The sequence below is a fragment of the Giraffa tippelskirchi genome, chromosome 7, assembly GCF_054371585.1.
Source record: "Giraffa tippelskirchi isolate mGirTip1 chromosome 7, T2T-mGirTip1v1.2.pri, whole genome shotgun sequence".
Lineage (NCBI taxonomy): Eukaryota > Metazoa > Chordata > Mammalia > Artiodactyla > Giraffidae > Giraffa > Giraffa tippelskirchi.
In genome coordinates this window covers 67,025,656-67,045,264 of record NC_137281.1, presented here as the reverse complement: position 1 = coordinate 67,045,264, position 19,609 = coordinate 67,025,656, and the positions used below count along the sequence as shown (strand labels likewise).

The 19,609-nt window shown below is 37.1% G+C and overlaps 1 protein-coding gene across 1 annotated transcript; it reads right to left on the bottom strand.

The window, feature by feature from the left end:
- Positions 1-12,892: 12,892 nt before the first annotated feature.
- On the bottom strand, positions 12,893-15,725 carry LOC145513783 (olfactory receptor 4A47-like). Its single transcript, XM_081510747.1, is given in 3 exon segments — positions 12,893-13,095; positions 13,098-13,877; positions 15,374-15,725. Coding segments are annotated over 2 exon segments (939 nt in total). The 5' UTR covers positions 13,834-13,877; positions 15,374-15,725.
- Between the last annotated feature and the right edge of the window lie 3,884 nt (positions 15,726-19,609).

Here is a 19,609-nt window from a genome sequence, read left to right as displayed (position 1 = left end):
CTATGAACAAGGCTAGTGGAGGTGATGGAATTTCAGTTGAGCTATTTCAAATCCTGAAAGATGATGCTGTGAAAGTGCTGCACTCAATACATCAGAAAATTTGGAAAACTCAGCAGTGGCCGCAGGGCTGGAAAAGGTCAGTTTTCATTCCAATTCCAAAGAAAGGCAATGCCAAAGAATGCTCAGACTACCACACAATTGCACTCATCTCACACGCTAGTAAAGTGATGCTTAAAATTCTCCAAGCCAGGCTTCAACAATCCGTGAACTGTGAACTTGCAGATGTTCAAGCTGGTTTTAGAAAAGACAGAAGAACCAGAGATCAAATTGCCAACACCTGCTGCATCATTGAAAAAGCAAGAGAGTTCCAGAAAAACATCTACTTCTGCTTTATTGACTATGCTAAAGCTTTTGACTATGTGGATCACCATAAACTGTGGAAAATTCTTAAAGAACCCCTACAGTGACTTCTAATCATGCTCTCACAATTTAATGAACCACAGTTGACATTTACAGTAAGAAGTATATTATAATCACCATTTTATCATTGACGAAGCTGAGTCTAAGAATATCTTATTAATTTTCTTAATGACACACATTTTAAGTAATAAAACTAAAGTTGGAACCTACTAATGATTTATTTCAAAATGATTTAATTTTATCACAACAAAAGAAAGAAACAAAATTGTGAATCCTGATTCCCACCATTTCCTTAGTCTTGCCTTGTGGAAACTTACAATATGAAGTAAGACTCTTTAAGTTATTCACAAACACTGAGAATTCTTCTTCATCAGTTTGGCCATCAAGGGAGCAAGATTGCATTTTTACTTGAGGAAATGTTTTATTTCACTCAGCTACCTGTTTATTTCCTCCATGAATTCTTCTGGTTATTCATAAGAATGCTTCTATTTACATTACAGATTTTTTGAAAGATACTCCAAGGTGTATGCAAAAAAAAAAAAATCTTACAATGTTAGAATAATTTATCAAAAAGGAAAACAAAACCTCTGTTTACACAAAAGATAGCAACTAGCCATTTCCCAGGGAAATTTATCTCTAGTGACTTCTATTCCTATTAACTTCAAAGTAGAAACAAACAAACGAACAAACAAAAAACAGTCTATAATTCAGCATTTCTCACTCTATCATGTTGGTAGGGTCAGACTGCTTGACTTCAGATTTTGAGAAACTTTCTTGTGTGTGTGTGTATGTTTTAATAATGTATTGTGTTAAGCCTAACAAAAAGCCTCCTAAAAAAAAAAATATATATATATATCAATTTTTAAAAGGGCATCATTTTTTCCCAATAGAGGTAAACGATATTGGACATGTTATCCCTTGTAGCCACATTTATCATTAAATCTTAGAACTGGAATGTGTCCAAGGCTCTTGTTTAATTAAATTCACTGGGATTGTCCAGTACATTTTAAAAGTACATCTGTGTGTAAAAGTGCTACTAAACCAAATCACAGAATTAGAGTCAGAAAGATGTGTGTGGTCAGTCACTTCAGTTGTGTCTGACTCATTGTGACCCTATGGACCCTGTCAGGCTTCTCTGTCCATGAGATTCTCCAGGCTAAATACTGGAGTGGGTTGCCATGTCCTCCCCCAGGGAATCATCCTGACCCAGGGTTCAAACGCACATCTCCTGCGGCTCATGCACTGCAAGCAGATTCTTTACTCCTGAGTTACCAGGGAAGCCCCAGAAAGCTGTAACATGGAGATTAAAATACAGCTTAAGAACCATGCTGAGACTATTGCCAGGCAAAAACAAAATGTCAGCCCAATCATTTTGTTTCACTAAAGGTTAGTTTATTATGTATTTTCCTACTTTCCAGAACAAGTTTTACATTCTTTTTATTTACAACTTCATTCTGCCTTGTCGTTTGGTCAAATATATAAACATTATATCATTAATTCAGATATTAAAAAAAACTAATTATTGAAAATAATGAAAGGGGAAAACCTACAACCCAGAACGAACTACTGCACAAGGCTTTTATTCAGATTTGAATGAGAAATCAAAAGCTTAACAGGCAAGGAAAGGCTCAGAAAGCTCAGCACCATGAAACTAGATTTATAAGAAATATTAAAGAGACTTCTATAAGCAAAACAATTAAAAAAAAAAAGGCCACAACTAGCAATGTAAAAATCATAAACGGAAAAATCTCATTGGAAAATTCAAATATAGATTAAAGGCAGCAAGGTAGTAGATCAACCGCTTATGAAGATAGTAAGAAGTTTACTGGATAAGGCAATGGCACCCCACTCCAGTAATCTTGCCTGGAAAATCCCATGGATGGGGGAGCCTGGTAGGCTGCAGTCCATGGGGTCGCTAAGAGTTGGACACGAATGAACGAGTTCATTTCCACTTTTCCCTTTCATGTACTGGAGAAGGAAATGGCAACCCACTCCAGTATTCTTGCCTGGAGAATCCCAGGGACGGCAGAGCCTGGTGGGCTGCCGTCTATGGGGTCACACAGAGTCAGACACAACTGAAGAGACTTAGCAGTAGCAGCAGCAGCAGCAAGAAGTTTACTAGAAAAATTAGAAAACACATCTATATGTTCATAAGTAGTTAAGGGATACACAATACAAAAAGATATAAAATAACAAATCAAAAGTAAATATGAAGAGAAAGAGTAAAAATTCACAATAGTTAAAATACAGTTGAAATTAACAAGTTAAAATAATTATATACATATACATATGCCCCATGTAACCACAAAACCAAATTATTTAATAGATAATTAATTAAATTATTTAATAGATAACTATTTGCAGCCCCATAGACTATACAGCCCATGGAATTCTCCAGGCCACAATACTGGAATGGTTTGCCTCTCCCTTCTCCCAGTGATTTTCCCAACCCAGGGATCAAACCAAGGTCTCCTGCATTGCAGGTGGATTCGTTACCAACTGAGCTATCATGGAAGTTCATTTAATAGATACACACAGACAAATGAAGTAACAATCCAAACATAACAATAAAGGTAGTCATCAAATCACAAGGGTAGAAAAGTTAAAAATGAGCTACAAAGACAAGTCAAATACAATTAACAAAATGACAGAGCATACATACCTATCAATAATTACTCTAAATATATATGAACTAAATGCTCCAAAGACACAGAGTGACTGAATGAACACAAAAAGACCTATATAAAAGCTGTTTATAAAAGACCCATTAGACATGAAAACACAATATAGAATGAAAGAGTGAGGAAGGAAAAAGATATCCAAGAGAAACAAAAAGAAGGCCAAGGTAGCAATATTTGTATCAAACAAAACAGACTTTAAGACAAAGAGTGTAAGAAGAGATTACAAAGGATAACACATAATGACAAGATCAATACATTGGCCCTGTGAACTATCAGGTTTTTCATCTGATGAGAATATGCATTATTCCTGGCCCAATGTGAGCACCAACCACACTTATCTCTAATCCATCTGGGCAATTCTTTCCCCAGCTTTTGACAGTTTCTTCAAATTCTACCACTGAAGCTGAGGGGAATCCTCAGCAGGTTTCCAGAATTCCCTCCCTCACTCTTTCTCTGCCTCTCTCTGTCTGTCTCTCCCATCCCCAGGTTTATACGTCTATCCTCTGCAGTATTCTACTCTCAGTATTCTAGCCGCTTTTGTATTCTCAGACCGTCAGCCTCACTTCTGAACTCAAGGAGTCTACCAGGATCCTCTGACGTAACACTTCTTATATCACAATTTGAAAACTGTTAAAGGTAGTAAACTGGAATAAGCCTACAGATAAACTTGTTTTTTCCCCATCTCTGAGTGATCATTGTAAACTGTTCTTGATATCTAGTATCTTGAAAGTAGTTATTTCATATTTTTTCTGATTTGTTTTTTTTTAATAACTATACATGACTACTTGTTGAAGATTTATGCATAATTTCAAATTGCTAAAAACAACCAAAATATCTCTTACTTAAGAAAAGGACAAATGAACTGAGATACGTCCATAAACTGGAATAATATCTACCAGTCAAATAAGTGGACTAGTGATAGTCCCATTCATACACGTAAACTTCAAATGCATGATACTAAGAGCAAGAAGTCATGTTTAAAGAGTGTACGGTAGACGTGATCTTACATATAGAAAATGACAAAAAAAACTGCACCTAATAAAAGAAATTCAAGAAATTGTAGGATAAAAATCAACTGACATAAATTAGTTTTGATTACATGTAGAAACAATGAACTATACAAAAGAAAAAAAATATCTCATTTACAATGGCATCAGAAAGAATAAATTCTTAGGAATAAATTTAACCAAGAAGGTGAACAATTTGTACACTGAAAAATATGACATAAGTGAAAGAAATTAAAGGTGCAAATAAATGGAAATATACCCCATGTTCATAAATTGGAAGAAAAATATTGTTAAAATGGACACAGCAGAAAAATCAAATCACAGATTCAATACAATCCTTATCAAAAGTCTAATGGCTTTTTGTTTGAAATTGTTTAATTGAAGTATAATTGATAACAATGCAATTTTTACTAGGAATACAAAAATAATCATAAAATTCATAAGAGCCTGGGCTTCCCTGGTGGCTCAGCGGTAAAGAACCAACCTACCAATGCAGAAAGATCCCACGTGCCATGGAGCAACCAAGCCCATGTGCCACAGTATTGAGCCTGGGAGCTGCAAATACTGAGCCCATGTGCCACAGCTACTGAAGCCTGTATGCTCTAGAGCCTGTGTCCTGCAACAAGAGATGTTACTGCAAAGAGAAGCCAGCACTTCAACTATAGAGTAGCCCTAACTTACCACAAAAGAAAAGCCTGTGCAGCAATGAAGACTAAGTACAGCAAAATTAAATAAGTAAATAAAACTATACTAAAAAAAGAGAACAGAGATACTAGACTTGTTCAGTTCCATCAAATGATTGCTAAATCTTAAAAAAAAAAAATTATAAGACCTCATTCAGGAGAAAGCAAAATGAAGCTAGAGATATCACACTTCCTGATTCCAAAATACATTCCAAAACTTTACTAGTCAAAACAATAAGGGACTGACCCAAAAACATACACATAAATCAGTGAACAGAATAGAAATATCAGAAAAAACCCATCCATATATAGCTAACTTATTTTAAAATATAGGTTCAAGAATAGAGTATGGGGAAAGGAAATTCTCTTCAATGTGTTGGGAAAACTGAATAAATGAAGAACAAAATCAGGAACTGTGATTTATCTACACACCCATATTATTTAAAGCATTATTCACAAACCAAGATAGAAAACAACCTAAGTAGATGGACAAAGAAATAGAATATATATAAACAATGCAGAGACATTACTTTGCCAACAAAGGTCTGTCTAGTCAAGGTTATGGTTTTCCAGTAGTCATGTATGGATGTAAGAGTTGGACCATAAAGAAAGCTGAGCACCAAAGAATTGATGCTTTTGAACTGTGGTGTTGGAGAAGACTCTTGACAGTTCCTTGGACTGCAAGGAGATACAACCAGTCAATCTTAAAGGAAATGAGTAGTGAATATTCATTGGAAGGACTGGCGCTGAAGCTGAAACTCCAATAATTTGGCCACCTTATCTGAAGAACTGACTCATTTGAAAAGATGATTCCCCTGATTCTGAAGAAGATTGAAGACTGGAGAAGAAGACAACAGGGGATGAGATGTTGTATGGGATCACCAACTCAATGGACATGAGTTTGAGAAAACTCTGAGAGTTGGTGATGGACAGGGAAGCCTGGTGTGCTGCAGTCCATGGGGTCACAAAGAGTCAGACATGACTGAGTGACTGATCTGACTGACTGAAACAATGGAATATTACTGACTCATGAAAAAGAAAACTAAACCAGATACAGAAAGACAAGTATTGTATTATCTCACATGTGTAAATTTAAAAAGTCAAATAATGGAAGCAGAAAGTAAGCCAGGGCTGAAGGGTGGTTTAAATGGGAAGGTGTTTCTGAAAGGTTATAAAATTGCAGTTATAAGATGAATAAGACCTGGGGTTAATATATAGCACATTGGCTATAGTTAATAATATAATAATGTATACTTGGGGCTTCCCAAGTGGCACAGAGGTAAAGGAATCTGTCTGCCAATGCAGGAGACCTGAGACGTCAATCGGATCCTTGGGTCAGGAAGATCTCCTGGAGTAGGAAATGGCACCCTACTCCAGTATCCTTGCCTGAAAAATCCTATGGATAGAGGATCCTGACGGGCTACAGTCCATAGGGTCACAAAGAGTTGGACACGACTGAGCAACTGAAGACAGTATATACTTGAAATTCACTAAGAGTAGGTTTTATGGGGTCTTACCAAAAGAAAAACAAAAATGGTGATTATGTGAGATGATAGCTGGGTTAAGTAAGGTTTATTTCGGTCATTTCACAATGTATATCAAAGCATCAATTGTACATATTCTATATAATATTTTAATTTATCAATTATACCTCAATAAATCAAGGAGGAAAATTTAAAAATATATAATATGTGATTCTATTTTGTCGGGAGCCGCGTTAGGCTTTACTGACAAAATGGAGGCACGGCCCCAACCCCCTCTCCTCATCCCGCAGGCACGGTCCCAGGATGAAGAAGTTAGGTCTTGTGATTTTTACTTGTCCTTTCCTTCCTTCGGTTGAGTTGGCTGGAAAGAATGTTAAGGTGCTTACTGTTCTTACGAGGAACATGAGAAAGCACAAAGCCCTCTGCAGTTATGCCCAGGAAATAATCCATAAAGTTAACTATTGACATTTGTTCAAGGACCTTTACAAAGAGTGTTCCAGGATGAGCACATAGGCCACAGCTTGAGGCCATGAGAAACATTGTTATCTGAAACCTGCTTGTGAGGGAAATGTTTATGGCAAAAGAAGTTTGCTGAGTTTAGTATTTAGGAATAATTAAGAATAGTTAGAAGCTAAAAGTTTAAGGAATGTTGTAGTGTTGGCATATTTTACTATAGCTTATAGAGACTAGGAATTTTTAGAGATACTAATAGCTAGAAGCCTTTTTAGGAGATAATGAGCTTAGGGTACTAGGGACTAGCAGGATTTAGAAAGATAAGAAATAAACTGAGGAATGTGGTATGCAGCCCAGAGACAAACATGAGTTACAATGTAATCACAAGGACACTTAAGAAGGAACTCTGAAGGGCAACAATGATTTATGGAGACAGTAAATCTGGGTGAGGGGGAACTGAAAATGTCAAACCTCTGACCTAATGCTTTTGTAAAAGTATAAAAGAAAACCTGATGCTTAAAATAAACATGCAGTCCCACACTTTGAGTCAGAGGCTGCATCATTCTCCGCCGACACCGCTCATCCCTTCAGGCCGATTCCCTGGCTGCTGGAGCTGGACTCTGGCACTATTTATATAACATTCTGAATGAGACAAAAATATAGATATAGAGATGAATCATTGTCTGCCAGAACCTAGAAGTGAAGGGAGGATATGACTCCAAAGTTGAATGAGGAAATATTAACTATGATGAAACATTCTGTTTATTAATTATGGTGATTACACAACTGTACATATTTTGTCACTTGCACAACGTAGACTGAAAAGAATGAACAATGTATTGGGAAGATTATGTATATTATGTAAAATGGAAAACAAAACATTTCCTGCACTGAAGCAACAAACGCTTGAAAAACAAAATTAATCAAAGAAAATTACTAGATTTATATGAGTACAAAAACAACTTAAGTGGGAAGACATCCAGTTTCTGGATAGTGAAGTGGAAGTGAAAATGAAGTCGCTCAGTCGTGTCTGACTCTTTGCGACCCCACTGGACTTTAGCCCACCAGGCTCCTCCGTCCATGGGATTCTCCAGGCAAGAATACTGGAGTGCATTGCCATTTCCTTCTCCAGGGGATCTTCCTGACCCAGGGATCGAACCCAGGTCTCCCGCATTGCAGGCAGATGCTTTAACCTCTGAGCCACTAGGGAAGCCCTAAGACCTCTCAATTCTCTGGAGACACAAAAACCTTCTGAAGGAAATCTTATGTAAAACATCAACTATAACTATGTTTTCCCAAGCTAGCTTATTGAAATTTATTTTTAAACTTAAAATAAGCAAATATAAACAGAGTTCTGATGTGAAATGGTAATGAAGGTTTCCTATGTTTATCAGGCATCAAAGTGCATTTTAAATCAAATGCCATTACATTGTATGTTAAATGGCACATGGATAAAGATATCAGTGGACGATAATAGAGGAATGAATTGGATCCAAACATGTGCTATATGTAGGAATACATAGTTGGAATATCAAACCCCTGAGGAGAAATAATTATGCATCCATAAAAATAGTAGTCTATGAGAGTAACTAAAATTTAGTCTTCAACTAAATTCTGACATCAAAATAATGTGTAAAGGGTTTAAAAATTTAAATGGAAAATATAAAACAACGAAACAACGTAAAAATTACCTTGAAAAATGTGGAACAACATTTTAGTGACAGTGAATTAGGAAAATTCTAAGCAACATATAAAACTGAAAGGAAATACTGATAGATTTAATTAGACAAATGTAAAAATATTTCTGCATGGCCAAAAACATTCTGCACAGCATAAATACGTCAACAACAAATCAAAAACTGAAATACTAATGCTGACAATTCCACATACACAGTGAATGGGATACTTTCCATCAGTTCAGATCAGTTCAGTCACTCAGTTGTGTCCGACTCTTTGCAACCCCATGGACTGCAGCACACCAGGTCTCCCTGTCCATCACCAAATCCCGGAGTTTACTCAAACTCATTTACATCGAGTCAGTGATGCCATCCAAGCATCTCATCCTCTGTGGTCCCCTTCTCCTCCTGCCTTCAATCTTTCCCAGCATCAGGGTCTTTTCTAATGAGTCAGCTCTTTCCATCAGGTGGCCAAAGTATTGGAGTTTCAGCTTCAACATCAGTTCAGATCAGTTCAGTCACTCAGTTGTGTCCGACTCTTTGCGACCCCATGAATTGCAGCACGCCAGGCCTCTCTATCCATCACCAACTCCCGGAGTCTACCCAAACCCATGTCCATTGAGTCAGTGATGCCATCCAACCATCTCATCCTCTGTCGTCCCCTTCTTCTCCCGCCCCCTATCCTACCCAGCATTAGGGTCTTTTCCAATGAGTCAACCCTTCGCATGAGGTGGCCAAAGTATTGGAGTTTCAGCTTCAACATCACTCCTTCCAATGAACACCCAGGATTGATCTCTATTAGGATGGATTGATTGGATCTCCTTGCAGTCCAAGGGACTCTCAAGAGTCTACTCCAACACCACAGTTCAAAAGCATCAATTCTTCGGCGCTCAGCTTTCTTCACCGTCCAACTCTCACATCCATACGTGACCACTGGAAAAAACCATAGCCTTGACTAGACGTACTTTTGTTGGCAAAGTAATGTCTCTGCTTTTAAATATGCTATCTAGGTTGGCCATAACCTGCCTTTCAAGGAGTAAGCGTCGTTTAATTTCATGGCTGCAATCACCATCAGCAGTGATTTTGGAGCCCCCCAAAATAAAGTCTGACACTGTTTCCACTGTTTCCCCATCTATTTCCCATGAAGTGATGGGACCAGATGCCATGATCTTAGTTTTCTGAACGTTGAGCTTTAAGCCAACTTTTTCACTCTCTTCTTTCACCTTCATCAAGAGATTCTTTAGTTCTTCTTCACTTTCTGCCATAAAGGTGGTGTCATCCGCATATCTGAGGTTATTGATATTTCTCCCAGCAATCTTGATTCCAGCTTGTGTTTCTTCCAGCCCAGCGTTTCTCATGATGTACTCTGCATAGAAGTTAAATAAGCAGGGTGACAATATACAGCCTTGACGGACTCCTTTTCCTATTTGGAACCAGTCTGTTGTTCCATGTCCAGTTCGAACTGTTGCTTCCTGACCTGCATCCAGGTTTCTCAAGAGACAGGTCAGATGGTCTGGTATTCCCATCTCTTGATGAATTTTCCACAGTTTATTGTGATCCACACAGTCAAAGGCTTTGGCATAGTCAACAAAGCAGAAATAGATGTTTTTCTGGAACTCTCTTGCTTTTTCGATGATCCAGCGGATATTGGCAATTTGATCTCTGGTTCCTCTGCCTTTTCTAAAACCAGCTTGAACATCTGGAAGTTCACGGTTCACGTATCGCTGAAGCCTGGCTTGGAGAATTTTGAGCATTACTTTACTAGCATGTGAGATGAGTGCAATTGTGCGGTAGTTTGAGCATTCTTTGGCATTGCCTTTCTTTGGGGTTGGAACGAAGACTGACCTCTTCCAGTCCTGTGGCCACTGCTGAGTTTTCCAGATTTGCTGGCATATCGAGTGCAGCACTTTCACAGCATCACCTTTGAGGATTTGAAATAGCTCAACTGGAATTCCATCACCTCCACTAGCTTTGTTCATAGTGATGCTTTCTAAGGCCCACTTGACTTCACATTCCAGGATGTCTGGCTCTAGGTGAGTGATCACACCATCGTGATTATCTGGGTCGTGAAGATCTTTTTTGTACTGTTCTTCTGTGTATTCTTGCCACCTCTTCTTCAACATCAGTCCTTCCAATGAATATTCACGACTCATTTCCTTTAGGATGGACTGGTTGGACCTCAATACAGTCCAAGGGACTCTCAAGAGTCTTCTCCAACACCACAGATCAAAAGCATCAATTCTTCGGTGCTCAGCTTTGTTTATAATCCAATTCTCACATCCATGCATAACTACTGGAAAAACCATATCCTTGACTAGACAGACCTTTGCTGGCAAAGTAACGTCTCTGCTTTTTAATATGCTGTCTCGATTGGTCATAGCTTTTCTTCCAAGGAGCCAGTGTCTTTTAATTTCATGGCTGCAATCACCATCTGCAGTGATTTTGAAGCCCTAGAAAATAAAGCCTCTCACTGTTTCCACTGTTTGCCCATTTATTTATTTGCCATGAAGTTATGGGACCAGAAGCCATTATCTTAGATTTTTGAATGCTGAGTTTTAAGCCAACTTTTTCACTCTACTTTTTCACTTTCATCAAGAGGCTCTTTAGTTTTTCTTCACTTTCTGCCATCAGGGTGGTGTCATCTGCATATCTGAGGTAGACATTTCTCCTGGCAATCTTGATTCCAGCTTGTACTTCATGCAGCCTGGCATTTTGCATGATTTACTCTTTATATAATTTAAATAAGCAGAGTTACAATATACACCCTTGATGTACTCCTTTCCTGATTTGGAGCCAGTCTGTTGTTGCTAATTTCCTTAGTATATAATAAATCTTTGAGATCAATTTGGAACATATCGGCAATGGAAATAAAATATAATATTCATAAATAAGCAATACATGAAAATGAATACACACATTAAACACGTGAATAGATGTCCAAATTCAGTTACACATATTTTTATAACTAAAGCATGTAAATGAAACACAATTTATTTAACATGATTTTCAAATACCACAAATGTTTTCCAAGCAGCACTTTTTAAGAATGAGGTCAAACAGTTTTTCTGAATTAGAGGAGCAGTGAATGTGATAAAAGTTCGTGGATAGCATTTTAGCATTAACCACCAACATAAATGATAGTGCTAATGGTAAAGAACCTGTCCGCCAAAGCTGGAGACATAAGAGACACAAGTTTCACCCCTGGGTCAGGAAGATACCCTGGAGAAGCAAGTGGCCACCCACTCTTGTATTCTTACTTGTCTTGCTCCTCCAGGCCCATGGATAGAGGAGCCTGGAGGACTACAGTCCTTAGAGTATCAAAGAGTCAGATATGACTGAACCAACTTAGCCTGCGTGCACGAACATAAATATTGCAGACATATATACCAGTTAAATGAACAATTTCACTTGTAGGATTCATACTTACAAAATATCGAAAAGACTGTATTGCAAAATCTGAAGAGGACTTAATACCTAAATTTTAGTGTATCTTTATAAAGAACTGGGCTTCCCTGGTGCCTCAGCTGATAAAGAATTTGCCCGCATTGTGGGAGACCTGTGTTCGATCCCTGGGTTGGGAAGATCCCCTGGAGAAGGGAATGGCTACCCACTCCAGTATTCTGGCTCGGAGAATTCCATGGACTGTATAGTTCAGAGGGTCACAAAGAGTCAGACACGATCCAGTATAAAGAAGTTAAGCAAGATCGTGAAACTAGAATGACTTAGATCTATATAGACTGGCATGTCTGTATAGAATATCTTCCAGAGGCTGAGATGATAAATACAAAATTTATACAGAGCTAAGTGAACACATTCATATATGAAAATATGCATGTATTTGCAAAATTATTATTTGAAGAATGTCAGAAACAGTGTACAATGACTGAAACTGGGGGAACTGAGAGACTTTGGATGTGGAGTTGGAAAGAGGTGTATTCTACTCTCTTACAGTTTGCTTGGCTTGAATTCTTAATACTTCTTAAAATACTCATCATATGTAAATTATTTAAAAAATTAAATTATCATATTTAGTTATATATGTAAAGCAATTGAAATTGAATAGATGATGATCTATACAGAATTAAATTTTTAGCAAGTACAATAAAGATGATATACAAAATTCTGATGTGAAATAAAACTAACAATGAGAAAGCAATAAAAGCAAAATTGCATATAAATTTAAAATTAGTGTAACCCCATAAAAAATTAATTAACTCATTTGCTACATAATTTTCATTGTTCTCTATTGTAAATAGAAACATCTTTCTATTGTAAATGTCCCACCTATTTAGACACAGTGGTACACAAGATGTTATACAGTTTACATATGAGCAAAGAAATTGTCAATGAAAGCATGAATGTATAGTTCATTCCTCATTTATAATTAACTTAATTCCTTGAGAGAGGGAGAGGAGGAAAAATTTAATCACATTTATGAAGACTTTTACTTTCTGGAAGATTGGCCCTCTTACTAAGTTACTAAATTCATTATGGGTAATAAACTAATTTGATTTGATCCGCTTTTTTTCTGCAGAGTTTCTTCATAGCATTAGTTATCTCAGAATTTCTTAGACTGTAGATTAATGGGTTCAGCATGGGGATTATGACTGTATAAAACACACTCAATAATTTGTCAATTGGGAAGGTTGTAACTGGTCTTAAATATATGAAAATACAGGGGACAAAAAGCAGACAACAACAGTGATGTGGGAACCACATGTCTGGAAGGCTTTCCACCTCCCTTCCTGACTCAAGTTCTTCAGAGAGTGCAGGATGACTCCATAGGACACGAGTAAGAGCAGAAAGATGATAAAGCAGATCAGTCCTCCATTGGCCAGCACTAAGATGCCAATGACATAGGTGTCAGTACAGACGAGTTTCAATAAGGGGTACATGTCACATGTAAAGTGATCAATGACATTGGGGCCACAGAATGGGAGCCCATAAACAGTGCTAAGCTGAATTACTGAGTGCAAGAAACCTCCAACCCAGGATACCATCAGCAGCACAACACACACCCTCTGCCTCATGATCACCAAATAATGCAAGGGCTTACCGATGGCCACATAGCGGTCATAGGCCATCACCAGCAGAAGGAAGATCTTTGATCCTCCAAAAAAATGATCTGTAAACATCTGAGTCATACAAGATTCAAAGATTATGATATTTTCCCCAAAGAGCAAGTCTGAACTCAGTCTGGGGGTTATAGAAGAGGAATAAGCAGCATCCATAAATGATAAGCTGGCAATAAAAAAATATAGCGAGGAGTTCAGGGTCTTACTGAAAGTTACAGTCACAATAATGAGCAGGTTGCCCACCACTGTCAAAATGTAGAAGAGCAAGAACATAACAAAAAGGATTTTCTGCTCCTTTGGATTCTGTGTGAGGCCCAGGAGGACAAAGTAAGTTACATTATTTCTTGGTTCCATCTATTCTGGACAGGCGTTGACTTCACATATTCGAAGCAGTTTACCTATAAAGCAAAGGGGAAAAGTTTTAAATGTACTAAAATTCTGTCTTCTATTTATCCTTTCAATTAAAAATGTGCATACAGAATCTGCTTGTGTCCAGTGGGTCATAGACATTGTGATGTCCAGGTTGAATCATTCGTAGTTCCTTAGACTCAGTGATATGACACAAAATCAGGAATCAGAAAATTGCAGACACACATAATAGGTGCCATGATAAAGATACTCTCACAATACCAAATATCACAGAGTGGAAATATATCAATTAGATTAGAATCAGAGAAGTCTTCCCAGAAGAAGAAATGACTTAGCTGAGTTTTAAAGGGAAAGTGAAATAACAACAACAAAAAAAGATGGAAAAGGAATTCCAGGAGAAGTATACCATTTATGGAGAAGGAAAAGAACACTCCAGTGTTCTTGCCTGGAGAATCCCAGGGACGGCGGACCCTGGTGGGCTGCAGTCTATGGGGTCACACAGAGTCGGACACGACTGAAGCGACTTAGCAGCAGCATACAATTTATAAAGTCACAAAAGTATAACACTAGAAACCCAGTTAAGCTAACATATTCCTTGTGAGTAGATCAAACTATGAATATAAAGTCACTGACCAGAATTGTCTCAAAACTTCCTGAGACTTCTTTCTTAGAGTTTCTAGCTAGATATTCCTCCTAAGCAATGAATACTGAGGCAGTCTAATTTTGTGTCTCCAGCCCCTATCTCTGTCCTCATTTTAATGTAAGCAGCACTTTCAGTTTTGAATATTTACAGTTAGACATCAATTTAGTACATATAACGCAAAATTTTCTACAATATAAATGATGTCCCTCATCTTGCTAAAAGGCATTACCCTTCAATGTAATTGTTCAGACAAAGCTTTACATAGTGTTATCATTCTCTCTTTTGCTCTCATATTATTTACTGATAACTGTATCAAATATAGTTAACTATACTTTCAAAATATGTCACAAATGTGATCATTCCCTTCCCCTCATTTATCCTGGTCCAGAGCAGTAACCTCCTGCCACTTTTCTCCATTTTTTGGGGGGGAGTGGGGAGGGTTGTCCACCAATTTGTTCTCTTGAAGCAGCTCAAATTATATTCTTTAAATCTTGTTCCAGTTATATCACCAAAATGCTCAATGTTCTTATTCTATCAAATTTAATGAATAACAATTAATATTTACAGTAACAAGCCCATAATCACATTTTCCCAGTTGATGAAGCTAAGGCTAAGAATACTCCTTTAATTTTCCTAAGGGTACATATTTCTATGTGATAAAACAAGAATTGGAAACTAAGTTTGATATCTTTCAAAAGAGCTTAAATTCTTGCATAATAAAGTCCATAATTGTGAATCATGTTTCCCAAAATTTACTGTTAGGTAAGACCTATTTGGAGCATATTCAAAACTAGAAGGAAAAGTTTTTAAATCATTTCTAGAGACCTTGATCTTTTTCTTTAATCCAATATGACAAAAGAGGGCAAAAGGTTGCAATATTACCTGAGGATATGTTTGATTTCATTCAGCTGTCCATTTCTCCCATGGATTCTTCCATTTATTCAGAAGAATGTTTTTATTTGCACTTTAGATTGTTTAAAAAAATTCCACGGTACCCCAAAAATAGAAGTTTACCATGTTAAGATAATTTGTCAGAAAGCTGTGAAAATTCTAGGTTTACATAGGAAGAACAGCAAGGTATTTCCAGGAAAATTTGTTTCTAGTAAATTTTTTCTTAACTTCAAGATAGAAAAAATCAGTGAATTGCTTAACACTTCTCACTCTGTCACATTGGTACAGCCAAACTAGTTGAATTAAGATTTTGAGAAAAATTCTTCTGCTGTCCTTCATTAGTGCAATATTTTAAGCCTAACAAAGTACCTCCTGAAACTTTTACATCAGTTCCTAAAAGAACATCATCTATTTTCCCAAAAGAGACAAAGATTACTTTTATCCCTTCTAACATAATTTAACATTATGTCTTATTAGAACTGGAATGTATCCAATATTGATTATTTCTTAACTAAATTCACTGGAACTTTCCATTAAATTTTAAAATACATCTGTATGTAAAGATGTGTCCTGCACAGTTGTGTCCGGCTTCTTTGTGACCCAACGGATTCCTCTGTCCATGGGGATTCTCTGACAAGAATACTGGAATGGTTTGGCATGTCCTCCTCCAGGAGATTTTCCCACAGCAGGGATCAAACCCAGGTCTCCCGCATTGCAAGCAGATTCTTTACCATCTGAGCCACCAGGGAAGCCCCTATGCAAAGATACTACTAAGCAAAAGACAGATATTTAGGATGGAGTAGCAAAGGTTACCATCTTTGGTAACATTTCTACAATAGAAAGACCCTGGGTTCATGTCCTCCTATGGGAACATTGAGATTCCAACTATTTACAGAGTGACCATTTTTGAGAATGATCTGATGAGTATCAGAAAATTTCCACTATTAATAAAGATATAAAAGGGACATTGCGGGTTAAGTAGGAGTGGCAAATATAGTGTTTAGGCAACTCCCATATCCTGAATAGGCAATACAAAAATAAGAAGATAATCCAGTTGAAGAGGCTCCCCAAAGGAGCAAAGGGGTCTTAGCCCCATATTAAGCTACTCATACCAGAGGCCCTGCACTAGGAAGATGAGCCTCCAAAACATTTGACATTGAAAGCCAGTGGGGTTAACTTTGGTGAGAACCAGAGGCCTTGGAAAATAGAGACTCCAGATTTAAAGGTTACACACAGACAAGACCTCTTTCAGAAATAGCTTTTTGAATGGAGAATGAGTCAGATGTACTTGAAGACCTTCCCAGAGGGGTAAGAGGAAGTTGGGATTCATACTGGGGATATAGATGTTGGCAGCAACAATTTGGGGAAGGTAGCCCATAAAAAGAACACTGCTAATGGTAAAAACCATACAGAAATCCTCCCTCTGTCTTCTTAGTGGTGGGGGCCAGGCTCAGCCAGCAGTCAAGCAGAACAAACCTTACGAAGCTCCAGGCCAAGCAGCTAGCTGAGCAAGAACATAGCCATGCACCAATAGGCTGGCTATCATAGGACTCCTTGAACCACTAGCTGAGATGAGATCCAAGAACAGACACCAGTTAGCCAGCACCAGGACCATCCTCATCCACCAGGGTACCAACGTGGACAATGCGGGTTCCTCTTTGCCCATCTGTGGGCCAAAACCAGATGAGGACCTCTAGGCCCAGATAGATTGTCTAGGACACTGCTCCACTCACCATTGCATTGGTGACAGCCACAGAAGGCAATGTGTCATGTCCATGAACGTAGGGTATATTCATGATGAAGAAATATTCTGCATATTGATAAATGATGGTGATTACACAACTGTATGTATTTTGTCAAAACCTTCAGGATGCACACTAAAATGATGAATGATGTACTGTGAAAATTATGTACTATGTAAAGGTGAAAAACAAAAGTATTTCCTATGTTGAAATAACAGACATTTAGAAAACGTAAAGTCGATACTATTTATAATAACATCTAAAAATAAAAATGACTACATTTACAATGAAACAAGCTAGGTTTATATGAACATAAAAGAAGACTTAAGTGAAAAGACAGATCCAGTATGTAAGTAAGAATTCTCAATTCTTCAAAGACAAAAAAATTTTGTAAAGCAATTCTCATAGAAAACACTAACTAAATTTAGTTTTCCTTAGATTAGCTTATTGAAATTCAATTTTGAAATATAAACATGCAAGAGTAGACATAGTTTTATTAAAGAATAGTAATGGAGAAGTCTTAAGCTAATTCAGTATCAAAGTATATTTTAAATCAAATACAATTACATCATGTTAAGTAGCACATGAATAAAGAGAGTAATGGATAATAATAGTAATTTGAATTGGATCCAAACACATACTCTATTTTAGACTGTAAAGTTGGGGTATCAAAGACATGGGGAAAATAATTATGCGTTGATAAAAATAGCCATCCACAAAAATAATTAAAATGTGGTCACTATCTAACTCCTTATATAAAATTAATGTGTAGATGGCTCAAAAATTGAAATGAAAATCATAAAACAACAAGAAGGCTTCACAAATTGTGTTAAAAACTGTGGAACAATATTTTGGTAACATTGAAATAGGAAAACTATTTCTAAGCAAGGCATAAAATCCAAAAAAAAAATATTGATAGATTTGACTATGCAAATGTGAAAATATTTCTAGAGGACCAAAATATTCTGCACACTATAAATACATCAAGAATAATCACAAGATAGAAATGCAATAATTACAAATACATGGTAAAAGATACAATTTCTTTAATATATAATTAAATCATAAAAATCAGTATGGAAGTATCAGCAATCAAATAAAGTATATAATATTCATTAATAAGCAATTGATGAAAAAAAGAAATAACTTTAAACAGTTAAAGAGATGCCAAAATTCAATTATATTTGCATATTTATGATTAGAGTATACAAGTGAAACATAGCTCCTTTAATCAGATGTTGTGTGTGTTTGCATGTGTGCTCAGTCATGTCCTACTCTTTGCAACCCCATGGACTGCAGCCCGCCGGACTCCTCTGTTCATGGTATTTTTTCCAGGCAAGAGTACTGGAGTGGGTTGCCATTTCCTCCTCCAGGGGATCTTCCCAATCCAAGAATCAAACCCATGTCTCCTGCATCGCCTGCTTGGAAAGGCAGATCCTTTATCGCTGAGTCACTTGGGAAGCCAATCAGATGTCAGATACACATAAGTTTATCAAACCCTGGTTGTTCAGAATGTGGTAGAATGTATTTTCCAGAATTAGGGGAGTGGTGGGTTTGGTATAAGCACGTGGATGACATTTTTGCAATAACTATGAGCATCAGCATTTTGAATACATGTGCCAAATGAACTAACAATTCCACTTCTAGGATTCATACTTACAAAATCTCAAAAAGATTTCATTGTAGAGTTATATATCATAGAAAAAGATGGGAAAAACCTGAAGATGACTGGATACCTAGATTTTAGTGTGTGGTTTTTTTTTTTAATAAATTTATTTATTTTAGTTGGGGGCTAATTATTTTACAATATTGTAATAGTTTTTGCCATACATTGACAAGAATCAGCCATGGGTTTACATGTGACCCCCTTCCTGGACCCCCCACCCACCTCCCTCCCCATCCCATCCCTCTGGGTCATCCCATTGCCCCAGCCCTGAGCATTTGTCTCATGCATCGAACATGGAATGGTGTTCTGTTTCACATATGATAATATACATGTTTCAATGCTATTCTCCCATTAAAAAAAAATACATTTGAATCGGTTCTATTGAGATGGATGAAACTGGAGCCAATTATACAGAGTGAAGTAAGCCAGAAAGAAAAACACCAATACAATATACTAATGCATATATATGGAATTTGAAAGATGGTAACAATAACCCTATATGCGAGACAGAATAAGAGACAAAGATGCATAGAACAGTCTTCAGTGTTTTTTTTTATAAAGAAGTTAAGCAGTACGATGAAAGTAGAATGAGTTACCTCTACACCGTCTGGTATGTAAAGATCTTCAGGAAGCTCAGAAGTAAAATATAAAATTATACACAGAGACATGAACACACACACATATGAAATCATGTTTGCATTTGTAGTATTATTTGTTGAAGAATCTCAGGAGTGACTAGAGTAATATAGTGACTAGATCTGAAAAGGAATGGCAGACTCCGGTGTGGAAAGTAGAGGATTTTATTTTGCACTATTCCAT